At 39.9% G+C, this 17,139-nt stretch overlaps 1 protein-coding gene across 1 annotated transcript in view; it reads left to right on the top strand.

Annotated features, from left to right (window-relative positions):
• The window catches only part of OSBPL10 (oxysterol binding protein like 10), a 109,611-nt gene that overhangs the window by 79,597 nt on the left and 12,875 nt on the right, over positions 1-17,139 (top strand). The window contains exons 7-8 of the mRNA XM_062496553.1: positions 9,477-9,623; positions 15,812-16,295. Coding sequence (XP_062352537.1) covers positions 9,477-9,623; positions 15,812-16,295 — 631 coding nt within the window. The remainder of the gene's footprint in view (positions 1-9,476; positions 9,624-15,811; positions 16,296-17,139) is intronic.

Genomic DNA, 17,139 nt, shown 5'->3' with positions numbered 1-17,139 from the left:
GAAAAGACTTCTGTTCCCAGAGATAGTCCTGCAAAACATTAACAAAAGGCAGTACAGTTCCCTAAATGGTCAGTATTGGGATAATGTGCTTGTCTCCAGATTCTTGGCAGATTGTTTCTGTTGAGAAGGAGAAAGATTGCAGACCTGTTTGTCACCTGAGGTAGAGGTTTTGTGATTGTTTTCTTTGCTTTCATTGTCTGTGTGTCAGCCTGTCTGTGCAGTGTTAGTGTCAAGATTCATTTCTGCTTTGCTTGCTTGCTGTGCAGTGATGGGATATCTCCTGAAGGATAGGTATTTCTTGGTTCATTAGATGTCTCTGCTATTACATGTTGTATCCAATTAATCTTGTGTGATAGACAGATTGCCACACTTTGATCCTCGCGTTTGACCCTAGCTGAGAGATGTTCTGAACATCGCGTGTGTTTAACACATTAAATGAAAACCAACCTCAAGGAGCAAACCACAAAATATATATAAATTTTCCATACACGCAAAAAAAGAGATGATCTAATCACTGATGGTCCAAGTTTGAAGAATTTTGTTTTCTCTGAAGACCTAAATTGCCAAACACAAAAAACAAATTTGGCAAGAAATTAATTTTGGGCACTCTGTAGATATTCTTTCCTGATGTAAGGTTTTTCTACCAAATAATACCTGGTTTGACCTATTAGTGCTGCATGGTGTGTCCACAGTTACATAAATGCTTTGACTCCACGTTGTCAGAGCACAAAACTTGGATACAGCAGATACATATTCAGATAGATATGCCTGGATTATTTTCCTTGGCATCCATAACTTAAGGTAAGTAGAAAATCTGCCTATTAAGCCATTTTTCCTTTGTTGTATGAAGGAGAAAGTAACTGTCTTGTTGATTGGTTCTGTATAGATAGATATCTTTTTGTAGATAACAAAAAGAAAGTGATATATTTGCTTGCCAGGGTGGTGTGTGTAAGTTGTAGTGTATTCACTTTTTCACTGTAAGTTCTTTCTCATTTGATTCTCATCCTCTATTACTTGCTTCAGTATTTTAAAAGTTAGCTTCAATTTTGGTTCATCATTGTTAGAACTAAGCTCTAAAGACAAAATGACAGAAGTGTGACTGTGAGTGTGCATTTTGGGTTTTGAGGGGTCTGGGTTCCCCCTTGAGGTGGTAGACTTTCTGGATTAGAGGAAAGAGCTTCTAAGAAATACTCAGAGTAAATTTAAAAAATGCAGCTGAGCTGAACCTGCCTATTTTGCTACCTTTAAGAAACCTTTTTCAGGATGAAATGAAGGTGTACACAGGTAATAAGTTTTGCTCTCTAAATTCTCCATTTAAGATCTGCTTTGATTCTGGGCTCGTTACGTGGCTTTGAAAACATCAAACCTTGAACACTGAACAGCTTTAAGTCTCTTTGAAAGTCAGTGTTACTTTGGTATCCAGGTGCCAACATTACAGTGGGCATATGGGATGTGAGGTTTTATCTTTGATCTACTCATTCTTTTCAGTGATCAGACACAGATGCCACCAGAAGCAAAGCAAAAATAAAGCTACAATAAGATGGAGGGAGGCCAGGGCTCAAGCAATGACTTGACTTCACCACCACTTTTCCAACTCCATTTTTCACCTTCTGCTGCTTGCATTGTGTGGTGGTAAACGTTGAGAATAGTATTTTCTAATTTATTTTTTCTTATTTAAGCTGTTCTTGAAGAGTAGAAAAATCTTATATAAAGAGATACAGAAGTTTGTTGCATATTGAAAGGTTTTACTGCCTTATAGTTAAGAATAGGCTTGATAATCTGTAAATGACAATGCATTTGGAAGTTAGAGAAAAAGTGAGTGGATGAGGATAATTTCAGGAATCAGTCTTCGTACTTCACTCTTTACTACTTTCAGAGTAGTAAATGTGTTTCAGACTGTTTTGTTTCAAGATTTAGGTTGAAATAAAATTCCTATTTATTTTCTATTAATTTCAGTTTTCTATATGGGACTGATTCCTCTTTTCAAAGCCTATAGTGGGTTTGTGTGGCAAGATTTTGGTAGTGGGGGGGCTACAGGGAGAGTTTCTGTGAGAAGCTGCTGGAAGCTTCCTCTGATTTTGACAGAGCCAGTGTCCACTGGCTCCAGGATGGACCTGCTGCTGGCTGAGGCTGAGCCCATCAGTGATGTTCATAGTGCCTCTGGGATAACAGACTTAAGAAGGGAGAAAAAAGGGAATCTGCAGAACAGCATCAGAGAGAGGAGTGAGGATGTGAGAGAAGCAGCTGCAGACACCAAGGTCGGTGAAGAAGGAGGGGAAGGACATGAAATGGTCCAGTTGCCAGAGCAGACATTCTTCTGCAGCCCGTGGTGCGGACCATGGTGAGTCAGGCTCTCCCTCTGCAGCCTGTGGAGGACCACAGTGAAGCAGATACCTATCCACAGCCCCTGAAGGACCCTGTGCTGGAGCAGGGGCCCTGTGGAAGCTTAAGCTGGAGTAGGTTCCTTGTAGGATCTGGATCTATAGAGCTATGTGGAGAGAAGCTGATGCTGGAGCAGGTTTTCTGGTAGGATTTGTGACCCTGTGGGGGACCCATGCTGGAGCAGGCTGTGCCTGAAGGACTGTACCCTGTGGAAGGGACCCATGGAAGTGCAGTTTGTGAAGAGCTGCAGCCCATGGGAAGGACTCAGGTTGGTGAAGTTTGTGGATGACTGTCCCAGTTGGGAGGGAGTCTGTGCTGGAGCAGGGGAAGAGTCTGGATCAAGGTTCCTCTGAGGCAAGGTGTGAAGTACTGACTACAGCTCCTATTCCCTGTCCCCCTGCACCACTCTGGGGGAGCTGGTAGGAAGTACTGAAGTTAAGTCTAGGAGGAAGCGGTGGGAGGATGGTGTTCAAGATATATTTTTATTTTCTCATTACCCTACTCTTATTTGATTGGTAATAAATTGAACTAATTTCCCCAAGTCAAGTCTGTGTTAGCCATGAAGTAGTGGGGGATTGATTTCTTCCTGTCCTTAACTCAACCCCTGAACCTTCCATTGTATTTTCTCTCCCGCACAGCTGAGAAAGTGAGTGAAACAGAGCTTCTGGTGGGCACCTGGCACCTAGCCAGGGACAGCCCACCACAACCAGGAGCATGACAATATGCTAGTCTGTATATAAAATACTTTAATAAGTACAACTTACTGCACAAGCTACATTTGATCACCACTTATGAGGGATTGGTACAGTAAGCTTGCATGCTTTTCTGTCAGGTGCATGCTACAGTAAGTGCAATTAAATGTGTGGTGCCCAGTGAAGAAGTGAGTGCAGTGTTGTCATTTCTGATCCAGTGACAAGCCCTGCAAGAAGCTAACAGCTCATTATATGCTACTACTTTGGGGTGTTCTTACTGTATGTGCTTTACAAAAAGAATTCTAACTTTAGTATTGAAACTGGTGAAAATCATCCGGGGCTGATTTCTCACATAAGTGTAAATGTGCTAAAGCTCCCTGACCTTACGGAATTATATTTAATCTTACACCCACGGAAAACCTGCTTGCAAGCTCTCGAGTTACACAAATGCAAGTATAAATGATGCTTACAAAGCTGTGTCATTTTTGAAGGGAATCTTGACTTTTATATGCACTAGTAGCAACCAAAGATAATTAGAGGACTCTGCAGAAAATGTGACAGGCCTTTTCTAGACTGAAAATGCTAATTCTGTTTAATATTGCTTCTAACTTATTCTTTCTCTAGATGCAGGCATGTTTTGTAAATTGGATTTTGTTTTCAATCTTTTGCATTTTTTTGAACATAAAAGGGCGTAAAGAATGCTTCCCTTGGAATATTCTAAAATGGTGTATTTTTATCTGGATGTTTTAAGTTCCTAAGATTCATCCTCTTGTTCCTGACTGCAGTCCTTTTTATAGTGCATAAAAATGTTTTTATGCCTAAATGAAGATTCTTAGAGTATTTATTTGTAAATATGCCAAGAATATGAGGTCCTCAGGGTGTCCCTGGTATACATAGATATACATGTCCCTGATATCCCAGGATATACATGGTCTCTGCTTACTACCGTGGTGGAGAAAAGGCTGAGTTACTCTATGCCTTCTTTACCTTGGCCTTTACTGGTAACAGACTGCAAGATCAGAGGGAAAGTCTGGATGTAGACTGACCCTTGGTGGAGGGAGTACAGGTTAGGCAGCACTTAAGCTGCACATATACAGCTCCAGGGTCTCTTAACAGGTTATGGAATTTCAGAGAGATTTGTGTAGACTAGAGGAAAATGAATGTTACTCATTTTTAAAAAAGGGCAAGTAGAAACTTCTCTGGGTGTTCTGGTAGCATCTGGGGAGCTGCAGGTTTGTCAGCCTCTCCTCAGTCCTTGGGAAGATGGTAGAGCAACTACCCCTGGAAGGTGTCTCCAAGCACATAAAGGACAAGAAGGCAATTAAAAGTAGTCATAACAGACTTACAAAGGGAAAATCATGCTTAACAAACATGAAACTCCTCTACAATGGAACTGACTAGTTTGGTGCTTATGGGGAGAGCAGTGGATATTGCTTGCTTTAATGTTGGTAAGGTGTTTGACCTTGTCTTCCCTAACATCCACACAGACAAGCTGACAGGATATGGATTAAATAAGTGGGCAGTGAGGTGGATTTAAAACTGAACAACCCAGCCCAGAGGGTTGTGGTCAGTGGTACAAAGTCCAGTTGGAGGCCAGTCACTGGTGGTGTACCCCAGGGGTCCATACTGGGGCTGGAACTGTTCCACATCTTTATTAATGACCTGGATGATGATGCAGAGTGCACTCCTGGAAAGTTTGTAGGTGATGAGAAACCTGGGAGGAGTGGTTGCCAGAGGGCTGTGTTCTGCCATAGAGCAGCACTGATAGACTGGACAGAGAGGAGTCTCTTAAAGATAAGTGCCAAGTCCTGTATCTGGAGATATTTGAGGGTAAACTCTTGTACCAATACAGGCTGGAGGCCATCTGGTTGGCAAATGGTTCTGCGGGGATCTTGAGGGACAACAAGCTGACCATGAACCAACGAAATGTTTTTGTGGCCAGCAGCCTCCTGGATTGCTTTAGGAAGAGTGTTGCCAGGAGGTTGAGATCCCTCTCCTCTAGTTGGCAGAGGTGAGGCCACATCTACAGTGTTGTGTGCTGTTCTGGGCTCCCCAGTGCAAGAGGGGCCTGGGCTTACTGGGGCAAGTCCAGCACAGGCCCACAAAGATGGTGAAGGTTCTGGAGCATCCTTCCCATGAGGAGGGTCTAAGAGAGCTGGAACTGTTCAGCCTGGACAAGAGAAGGCTCAAGGGTACCTTATCATTGTTCTCATGGAGTGAAGAACAGGGAGACAGATTTTTCCCAGTAGTGCCCAGTGACAAGACAAGAGGCAGTGGGTGCTTGGAAGTGAATCTAAACACCAGAAAATGCAGTTCTGCTGTAGAGAGCATTGAACACTGGCCAGAAAAGTTGTGGAGCCTCCATCCTTGGAGATAATCAAAACATAGCTGGACATGGTATGGACTGCTTGAGCAGGGTATGGGAAAAGAGGATACCAAGAACTCTGTTCCAGTCTAAATGAGACTGATTCTGTGACTTTCTTCCCCTCAAAATTAACTAACCAAGATGAGACCCAGGTCATTCTTGACATTATTGTTGCATTGTATGGTTTGTGAAATATGTTGGAAAGTGAAGCTCTGAGCTGTATATCTGTATTAATTACCTAACGGTTAAATTCCAGCACAGCAGTTAATTTGAGAAATTAATTTGTGGAAGAAGCTGTGGAAGGACAGAGGCACATTTGCCCTTTCACAGAAGTATAGCTTTTGACTCTGGGATTCTATCCCAAACTCGTCAAAGTGTCTTTTTCCTAAAAGCATTTTTTGAAAAATGCAGAATGTTTCCTTTAGAAACAATTTTTTACCTGTACAGGTTTCATCTGTTAAAAAAGAATCAGCATGTTTTCTGATGGAGGCTGCTGACTAGAACATCCGTTTTGTATCCCAGCAGATGACCTCTCTAAATTAATTGATCCCAGTTCTAATGAGGTGACCTGTTTAAAATAGCTTTGTGCCAGTATGTATTTCCATGTCTTTGACATTTAAACTTTGAAGTGCACCTCTTCGTGGGATTTTTAGAAATTATCTTTTATTTCTCTTCAGATTTTTCTGGAAAATGCTGGTGCTTCAGCCCAGTATTGGAAACTGATTTTGACTGAAATTATTTTAAATATAAGCCCCTTTTTTGTGGTTGTTGGTAACTGGTTCAGTATTGGATTTCTCAGGGTCAGCACCAAAAGCAGGCTGTGCTGTTCATTCCCAGGCTGGGCAGTGCACAGCTCAATAGCTTTTACATTATTCTCTGACCACCCAGGGGTGGAGCAGATTGCTGCTTTCCTAGGTCAGTTTTGCAGTTGCATTTTACAGGAGGAGGTAAAAAAAAAAAAGTCTGTGTCTGATGATTCAGAAAAGCTGCTGTTAAAGGATAATCACTCCACATAATCTTTTGCATTCTGCTAAATGCTTATGCATTGGACACTCCTAAACTGCATGCTATTTCCATGGAAAGAAAAGGAATTAAAGAATGACACTTTAAATGACACTTTAAATATACACTAGCTTTGTATTTTGTGGCTGCATGTCCACTTGCACAGTGCTGTGCTTACATGTTGGTTTAAGAAAATGTGTTAAAGAAATATGTGTTAAAGTTAGTTTATGTGCTTCTAAAACCTATTTAATAGTTATGTAGAACAGCTAATGAGGAGAGAGGGAAATATAGAAAGGATATTGCTTTCTGAAGATGATTGCTCTTCAGTTGCTGTACTATAAATTGTAAACTGCTTCCTTGAATTCTTTTCCTTGGAAAGTGAAAAAAGAGCAGTTGTCTGCGTCTTTATTGTCATTCACTGAAGGTCACTAGTGTGTTGATGACTGTGTTAACAGAGTTGTGGGGTTTTTTTGTGACCTTGCACAAGTCCTTAGAATAGGTATAGTTAATGTAATTAAAATTTTAGTCTTTACAGTGTGCTCATTAAACATGATATATCCTAAAGTGGCATGGTCCTCATGCTCCCTGATGAGCAGAAAGGCTTTCATTTACAACAATGCAAATGCTACTTTTCTGAGCTCCCCAGGGGTCCATGGGGTGGCTTGCTCTGACCATAGATGTTTTGCAGAGTAGCAGAGAGAGGTACTTTCACAGAATATTCTGAGTTGGTTGCTATTTTGTTGGCAACAGTTAAGAGGCAAGGAAAACCTGACACCTATTTCATCAAGAAAGAAGAATTTTCTGGGTGAATGTACAGTCTTTGGGAGAAAAAACAAATTCTTAGTATATAATTTAGTCTGCAGACTGGTAATGGGTAACTGTTTGTTTTTCTGATGATGTTAGCAACTTAAGGCTACACAGCTGTTACACGTATGTTCATGTAAAGGGACATTACCTGCAAGCATGTTCTCTTTTTGTCCTCCTTCTGTCTCACACAAATTTGTGCCCCTTCCCCTCCCTCCTGGAGAACCGCTGATCAGGATATCCTCTGGGAACAGCAGCATCATTTCCCAGTTGGAGCTGCGTGCATTTAAGCTCACTGATCTCAATGCCATGTGACTGGAAATGCAAGGAGCAGATTGCCATCCGGTGCACACTCTCCAACCCCTCAGATAGGGAAAAAAAAAAAAAAAAAAAAAAAAAAAAGAGGGGGTGGGAATGAGGAGGGGAGGTTCCCTTGCTTTTTTTGTAGGGCTGTTAATTCCTGCTGGAGCTTGTTTGCCGCAAGCTCGGTTCATGGCAGTAACAGAAGCAGCAGAGCCTATTCGGTAGCTCAGTGCTCTCAATGAGGTCAAGCTGGATCAAAGGGAAGCCTCCTGTGGAAGCATCTACTGTAAGTTCTGATACTGCTTTTTCCATGCTACCTCCACATGAATCATAGCCTGTACGACTGAGCCAGGCTTTGGGGCTTTATCCCTCCCCGACTGATAATTTTGTGTGAGGTTGTCAGGTTTTATGTTAATTGAACTTGTCAGTGAGGCATCAGTTGGGTAATAATGCTGTGCATTTTGGGAGACAAGGGGCTTATCGATCTCTCCTTTTATTTTCCGGGGGAGTGGGAAGAAGAAAGTGTGGTTTTGTTCTTTTGAAAAGCTCCAAGCTGTTGAGGTTACAGCTCACCAGATTCTGTTTTATGTAATCTACATATTCTACTTTCTAAATAAAGCAACTGTAAAGTGTCTTGCAGATGTCCTCGGGTTCCACCAAATAGCTATTCTTTTATGAATAGCTACCTGAATATTTAAGTAATTAAAAAAGATAAAAAGTACTTTATTGAAATCTTGGAATCCCCTGTAGTAACTACGTTTCAAAGAAACTCCCCTTACACCAGCTGCAGTTCACCTGAGGGGTCTCTAATGTGATCATTCAGCAATATTCCTTTGAAACCTAATTCTGGATATCTGCTGGTTTTAGTGAAACTTTTCAGTTGCGTGGGCTTCCACAGTGAGATGAAAAATTTCCTGTTTTATATAATGAACTAGCTGTTCCTGCAGAAATGCAATTTAGCATGAAAGAATGCTAACTTTTGCAGGGAGCGTTGTCTCATTTATAGCAAGGAATCTTTGGCCAGTAATGACATGCTGGGCTGTAAATTTTCATCTACATAACCCATTTTTTTTTTCCCTTGAACTACAAAAAGCTTATTTGAATACATATCTGGAAGGCTTGCAGAGTGATTTCAATGAATTGAACAAAGTAACTACCACCTGTTTGGATTATTGTTAGTTATACATTGTGAACCCTGAGGAAAAATAAAATATCACAAGTCATTATCCCTTTTGCTGTAAAGTTCCTCTTGAAGGGACTGGCATCGTGCCTGTCTATTGATATTCAGCTTGTATTTTTGGAAACTCAGCAGCGCTGGCATTGTGCTGTGAGGTGATGAAGTGTTGCAATAGTTATAAAGAGTTATGGCACTGCTCTGCTTCTCAAAATCTAATGTCTTTGGGTTTTTTTTCAGGGGTGTGTTCTTTAATTATAGTTGTCTTTTTATCTTCTCTAGTTAATATCTTGGCTTTCTTAAATATCTAACTTTGAAATTGGATAGAGAAAGGAAAAAAAATTGTGAAATTGGGTCATGCAGCATCTCTGTATGACATGAATATTTGCTGGGGAGTTTTATGAAACAAACTTGAAGACTCATTTTCAACTGTGTACTTCTATTTAATGAAAAGGTGGCTTGTTACTTAAATATGATGTGAGTTTTGTCTGACATGACTGCAGTATAAATATGAGAAGAGAATGTGTAAATTAGCATCTCATGCTTAGTACTGTCATTCTCAGGAAAGGTTCAAAATGCTTTATGAATCCATCGCTGGATTTTATATTTATTTTGACTTTGTATCTTTTGTTGGTTTTAATAGAGGCTGTCTTCAGTTCCATCGAGACAGCTCCATTTTTAAACATGTATAGTGGGGGGAAAATACCCATTCTGTATCGTTTTGTTCAGATGGTGACGTTTCTTTTCATTTCAGCATTCAGCTTCTGAGTTGATCCTAGTTGAAGATGAAATGACAGATACTGAAGATAATGAAGAGGAGGATTTAGGAGTCATGGATGACCAACGTAGTGTAATTCTCCACCTCATCTCTCAGCTAAAACTTGGCATGGATCTTACCAGGGTATGAAGACTGTCTCTCTTTTATATTTGTTTGCTATTGTTTTTTCTTTTCATCCTTCTGTATGTTTGTGTGCACAGCTGGTCTTGTGAGTGTGTTTTGCCCCTGTGGGCAATGAAGTTTTCCTCTTTATAAAAGTGTGGTCCCAGAGAGTTATGGAGTGCTGTCTCTTGCTAGGCAGGCTTTCACATGAAGTGACCACATCAGATATTTTAGGGATGGAGGGGGAGGGAAAGAAAAAAGAAGAGGAAAAAAGTCCTCCAAAACTTATTTTCTTGCTTATTTTCTTGCAAGTCTTTTGGAGTAACCAAATGTTGTGTATGTAACCCACAAGTATGTCAGGGTGCATGGAGGGTTTGAGGAACAGTAATGGTAATTGTATGGATATGCATGTTCGCATAACTGCTTTATGGATTGGATTCCATTTCAAGTCAGCTTAAAAAAAAAAACCCTTGATGGCAAAATATTAATCTTCAGTGTATCAGTTCTTGTCTGTGTTGAGCAGCTCACTAGTTTAACCTTCTGTGCATTCTTCTGGTCTTAGAACCAGTATTGTCACAAGCTTTTCCATACTGATACGAGCAAAGAAATTACAGTGTCTAAGAAATTTTCCCTTAAGTCTAACTCCTTAAAGTTTTGGAAATGAGGTGGATGTTAAGGAAGCAAGAAATGCTTCTTTCTGAATAGTCTTGTATTCTTATGGGGCTTAATAAATAACCAAGCAGATTTTGTAAATATATGGAATATCCTTTCTTTGCACAAGGGTTTTCTACTTTAAAATCTCCCAAATAAAACTCCTATAGTCAACTTTTCACAAATAAGAGCTCATTCTGACACTCTTCACAAGTAATAAAAAGTTTGGAAGGACCAGAGAATTTCTCTGGCACATGAAATAGTTTTGCAAGAAGTTGTTCTCATGAGCATTTTGATTTTTTTTTTCTTTTTTTAACAGATTTACCAAAAACTATAACTTTCTTACAAAATAAAGTTTTCTCAATATAGTTTTTTCTGCTTCCTCTGGAACAATTGTCAGAGTTTAAAAATAATTGCATTTTTAAGACTGAGCAATCCTGTGTTTTGGTGCGGAATACCATGCACAGAAATGAATGTTTTATTCTAAATGAAACAAATGTTTAATAATTTCATTTTGAATAATTTATACTTGTCACTTTTTAGTATGTCTGGGGTCATATACAGTTCATTTTTGGTTTTGTTTTTCTTACATTCTTTCTTTTCTTAACTCTTTTTTCTGTGTTGGTTTTCTAAGGCTCAGTCTATAATGTTCAAACTAGGCTGAGATTTCTCATCATGGTTCTTGTGTCTTCAAAACATTTTGTCTTTGCCAAAAAGCAAGATTTTTCTTTTCTGATTTTCACTGTCATCTTTTTGTCATGGTGGAGTAGGCAAAACCCAAAGACACACCGTTAATGTAAATAAGAGAAGTATAGACACTTATAAGAAAAATATGGAGGTAAATACATATATGATAGCCTGTTTCTTACACAGAGTTCTGAGAACACAGTGTTTAAAGATAATGATAAATGTTGAAATGAGAAACAGGCATATGGCATGGTTAGATCTGTTTGTAGTCTGTGTGATGCATGGATACACATATGATAAGTACTAATGAGACATGCCACATGTGCACATCACTTTTCTGCCCATTTTGAGGATTAAAAAAAAATATAGGACAGCTGGCTGCTTTTTTTATCAACTTTGCTTACTGACATGAGGCCCTTAGGGCCACTGACATGTGACAGTAAAGCTGGGTTTGTTGGCTGAACTTCTTCCCATTTTTCATTATTCCTCTGAAAGTCAGATTTCAGAGCACTTCGATGCTCATCCCCTTCTGCTGGAAGTGGTTGTGGCACAGTAGTTGCTAATATCAGAGGATGTTTTTACATGTTTCCATTTTGCTGTGCCTTCTTCCCCAGGGCTGTGTCTTTGGTTCATTCTGAGAGCTGTGGATTGCTGCATGATATTCACATGAGCAGCTTTTTCTGAGCCCTTGGTGGTTTTGGGTTCTGGATGCATGAGCATTACCTTCACATTCCATATCACAGGAAACAGCATCTTTTCCTTACGTTAGCCATGGCCTTGCCTGTGCTGACAGCAGTTTCCCATGGTGCAGATAGCCATATTTAACATTGTGGAGGTGCTTCACTTCTGGAATGTGCCATCCTGCTGTGCCTTTTAGTGAGGAATTAAGGAATAAAAACTGCTGTGAAGGAGAACACCTGCAGTGAAGTATCAAATCTATGTGGGGATTTGCTAGAACGGGCTAGATTCCGTGGTGGTCAAATAGACTCCAACAGCTGCTGGAGAGAGTTGGGTGGGGAGCAGTTCACAGCAGCAGTATGTGGTACACAGCTGAAGCTTCAGACTGGGATAGGGCTTTCAACCTCATTTAAAACTAGAATGGCTGGGGAGAAAAACCAAATTTCTAAATTGTTTGTTCTTCACACTTTTAAAAAATGAAAAATAGTGTCAAAACCTACTGACAGCCTTTTTTGGTAAATGGCATCTAAGGGATTGCAGTTAATGCGAACGGTTTGTACAGATGGGTGATCACTCCCCTGCATTTCCTCACCTTCCTTTAACAGTTATTATGTGCTAAAAATAAAGGGTCCCCATTCTGTGTAAAAGGGCTGCCAGTAATTCTGCAGAGTGTCAACCTGTTGCAAATTAACATTGTGGTGTGTTCATGATGTCATAAGTTTTCACTTTGCTTGCCAATATTCTTTTACCTTGCAATTTTAAAATATAAGTGGCATGAAAATAGCTTGTTTTCCTACCAAAATGACACAGATGACAGTGAAAAGAAAACCTCTACACCTCTAAGAGAAGGATATCTCAGCATGGGGTACCTTGGCTGGATTTCTGAAAAAATTAGGGAATGATGCTGATACCCAGGTTTTTCCTCGCAGTAAATAATAGTGGGGATAAATATCTCTGTTCTTAAGATGCTTATTTTCCTCAATTGCATTCAGATCTAATTAGGTGATTTAAACCTAGGAGGTTATAATTAAGTTTTGAACAAGTATTGTCTTTTTGACCTCAATGAAAATGGAAGAATGCTCTTAAACTGCTTTTATTTTTTTTTTCATCTGAAGCCTGAGAAAGAGTAAGAATAGATTAGTATAACATTTTAGAATGCAGTAAGTTGATTTTTTTGCTTCAGACTTCAACAACTTGGTATTTATTCTAGAGAGTTTCTTTTGTCGAATTGGTTGTCATGCTGGCATTTTCTCAGAGGAAAAAATTAGTCGGTTTTGACTTCTTATGCAATTAAAAATATTGATAGTCCTGTCCAAAGCCAGTACAAAGAACATGGGTACTAAGTGTATTTTTCTGGACACTTCATTCTGTCTGGCTTCAGAAGAGTTGAAAACATCATTCCTTTAAAAGCTAGAGTGCTAGCACTCTAGCTAGCCCAGTGCTGGCAAGAAGAATGCTGTACACTTGCAAATTTGTTTTTGTTTGTTTTCCTTATTTCTGCAGAAATCAAGATAGGGCCAATTAAAAAAAAAAACTGATTGGTGTGATTTTTCTTTTTTTCCTCTATTAGTGTGTGGTGGTGTTGCATATTGAAACTTTGGGGCTATGAGATTATTGTAGTAAAAGGCAATGTTTTGTAGGCATATTTTGTAATACTTCAGTTGTGTAAGCTTTAAAACTTAAGTATTTTTATTTCATAGCTCTGCCTCCTTGTGTGGAAACAATTCAGTTATTCAGTGGATCCTTTCCTGCCACAGTTAGGGATGTCATTTCCAGTTTAGTTGGGATTTTAAAGCAAGATCATTTGAGCTGGAGTTCAGGCTGTATTCAGATTTCAAATTGACTCTTGAAACTCAGTAAGAGTCCAGTTATTCATCACATCTCATTTAGTGGTAGTGCTGGTGTAGATGTGCTGAGTAAAGCACACATCTAGGACTTAAATGAAGCGATACCAAAACTCTCTGGCCACATCAATGGGATGAAACCACGGCAGTCTTAATGTTGTACCATAAAATCTGCACCATCTGAAGTACAGTCTGCAGTTTCCTTCTCTATGTGTGCTAATAAAGGTCACTGTCTTTGGAGAGAGGCTCTTGGAATATAGCAAGATGTAGAGTGCTGTTTATTCAAGTCTCTCCAGTGAACTCACAAAGGCACTACTGGTATTTCTAGACAGAAGTTATGGGAGATTTTTTAATGTGTTTTGCTGTCACTTTCCCCTCTGGTAGCCTGACCTTTAAGTGTACAATTTATATTAAAATGAGGTCCTAAATTGAAAATCTCAACTGCTGAATTGCATTTTTTAAAATATTATATTGGATAATGAATATTTGGTCAGAATGAGAATGCTGCAAGTAAGATGGAATTGTTTAAAGAGCTAAAAATAAGAAAACTTTACTGGATTTCCACTTTGCCTTCAGAGTTTTGGATTTCACTTTTGAAAACCAATTTTCTCAGCCTGTCACTGTCACATCAGCAGGACTTTAGGCTGTCTTTAGCACTCAATCTGCCACACATAGTGTGAAATTAAGGTCTTCCACCATTCAGGGCCTCAATAGCTCCATAGCAGAAGTCATGTGGAGTTCTCAAGGCTTAGAGAGTAGAGTCAGAGGAATAATACAGATTTTGCTTGAATTATATCTAAACTTGTAAAAATTATTAGCCTATAAAGGACTGTATAAATATAAAATGCAGAAGGAGAGAGCCAACAAGCAGATAAGTTACTAGACACAGTTGTCTCTTCTTGCAGGGAGGTACTGTGACTTGCTGTGTAGCTGCAAAGACTGAGCTGCTGTGACTGGAATTCTTGTTCCTGTTTACAAGTTCTCTTTGAGAAGGCCTGAATGATTAATAAAAGTTTGACAGCTTCTATTTCATTGTCCATGGGATCCAAAAGGGCTGATCTGTGCTTTGGTCCCATTTAGAATGGCAAGCTGAGCCAGCAGGGGGAAGGCAAAAGTGTTTGTGACAAACAGTGGCTTGCTGCCTGCTGTAAATAACCCTTGCTTTTGGGAAAGGGGAAAAGTAAATAGAAATAAAAGACCATAGCAGAGGAATTGCTGTAATGGAGGACAGCTGTTGATTTGCATCTGGCATAATTGAGCCACTTGGGTTCACATAAGATAAATTCATGTGTGCCAGAAGTTCCTTTTGGCCATGTGTGAGCAACCTTTGAGCTCCCCTGTAACAGACCTGCACAATGGGGAGAAAGAAGGGAGAGAAATAAATTCTATCCCATAGCCCTTGTTTGCCTTGCAGAACCCTCCAGGATGTTTCACTGGAAACTTCGAACAAAGTGTTATTGTGAAGAGGGTGACTTTGGCAACATCCTTGTTGCTAGAGAAGACCCTTGAGACTGTGTCCAAATCACTTGGGGCTGGCTCCCTCCAGGGCATTCTGCCTAGTGCTCAGCCCCAGGTTTCTTTCTGGGCCCATGGGAGCCTCTCTATATTCCCACGATATGAATTAAATGCTCTGTGCAGTTTTTGTTTCAGCTTGTGTGGAATAAAGTGAAGCCACGCGGGGGCCCGCTACAGTGACATGGTGCCATCTGAAACTGAGGGGGTTTTATGGGATTGTGGGAGACATGAGATCTTAGGGATGGCAAGGGGTTTGACTTGGGAGTTGTGAGGGGGCATGACATAAGATGACACTCTAGGACAAATGGGGAGGACTTTCTTGCCTGTAGCCTCTTGTGAAGGCTCCTTGGAATGGTTTTATACTTGGAAATGGACTTAAGATTTGGTTGTGATTTGTCGTGGTTGAGGGTGTGCCCCTCCCATTTTGGAGGGTTATGATTAGTTTGGTTTGTTGATGTTGCTGTAAATTAGTTTATATCAAAGTATGTTCTTGTATCCTGTAAACAAGGAAAACAATGGCTGGTTTGTTAACTGAGAGGAGAGGAAAAGGTGGATTTCTATGTGCGTGGAACAGCCCATCCCTGTAGCGTGAGCAGCTCTTGAAAGTCACAATGAAATAGGAAGCAGCTTGCATGGGTATCAAGGCCACTGCTTTTTCCTTCAGACATTACTTATATTGCAAAAAAATTAAATTGTGGCAAGGGAGGGAAATACTCTATCCCAGAATTTGGCAGGGTCAGAATTACAGCTGTCCTAACTGTTCTCTCTCCCCCTTTCCCCTCTGTAGTGTGATCACAGGGAAATCATATATGCCTTTGTCTGCTTTGCATACAGGTAGTGCTTCCAACATTTATTTTGGAGAAAAGATCCCTGCTGGAGATGTATGCAAATTTCATGGCCCATCCAGACCTGTTTTTGTCAATTGCAGCTGGAGCCACTCCCGAGGAAAGAATTATCTGCTTTGTGGAGTATTATCTAACAGCTTTTCACGAAGGCCGAAAGGGAGCAGTTGCCAAGAAGCCCTATAACCCTATAATTGGTGAAACGTTTCATTGCTCGTGGGATGTGCCTAAAGATAAAGTGAAAGCTTTCAGAACTAACGGTGCCTCCACGGCTTCTAAGGACTCAGCCAAAGAGCTCGGCCAGGACCAGTCCACGTGCTACAAGCTTAGGTTTGTAGCTGAACAAGTGTCTCATCATCCACCAGTATCCTGCTTTTACTGTGAGTGCAAAGAGAAGAAAATGTGTGTGAACGCTCACGTGTGGACCAAAAGCAAGTTCATGGGCATGTCAATAGGTGTTTCTATGGTAGGTGAAGGTAAGAAAGGTGCTTTTATTCTGCTTTTTTTGAGCTAATATTTCTGAGTGTCAACAGAAATCCAAATGTTTCCTTACTTCTCTCCCTCTGACCTTTCATTTGAACCTTATGACTGTTTGCTTTTGTGAAGTTTGGAATTAAAACTGTAGGGTTCATATAACCTTTTGCTGTCCAGACAGAATGTGAATTGCACATTACATATGTAAGTGTGTGCTTATATTGCTGAGACTCTGTTAACATATATGGCCAGATTTCAGAAACAATTAAGTTACAATAGCAAATGCCAAATAGCATATTATGTGAGAATATTTGTTGTCTTGTTCTTTTTTAAAGTGAAGTGGGATTTGGTATTCACAATTGGAACAAAGCAATGAGAAAAACTACATTTTTGCATAAGCCTAACATTTGTTTTTCATAGTTTCTGCAAAGAGTCATGATTTCTGTAGTGTTTGCACTTAGTGTATTTTCATAGAAAGTCACATAGTGGAGGTGTGAATCCTGACTTTCTGTATCATTCATATGAAGTCTGCATTGCAATAAGTCATTGCTCAACTTGAGTTCAGAAATAGAGGGAGTCATAACAAGTCCTTAATGGATGATCTGAACTGATACACACACTTGTACCAGTGTTCTCACTGACTGTTAATACATTGAGATACGTGTGTTTCTAAGCAATTTAGTCCCTTTGGCCATTTGGGGGTATGATACTATGTATGGAATTTTAGTGTTTTTGCCTTAACTAGTTTTTAGACTCTAGTCTCAGAAGTATAAGGACAACTTGCTTCTTTTTGTCACCATTATGTTGAATACTGTGGTATTAAAGGCAGTAAAAATATGGAGTGGG

This window comes from Cinclus cinclus, chromosome 1 (genome assembly GCF_963662255.1).
Source record: "Cinclus cinclus chromosome 1, bCinCin1.1, whole genome shotgun sequence".
NCBI classification, from domain to species: Eukaryota; Metazoa; Chordata; class Aves; order Passeriformes; family Cinclidae; genus Cinclus; species Cinclus cinclus.
Note: the sequence above shows the minus strand (reverse complement) of the source record. Positions and strands in the feature narration are given on the sequence as shown.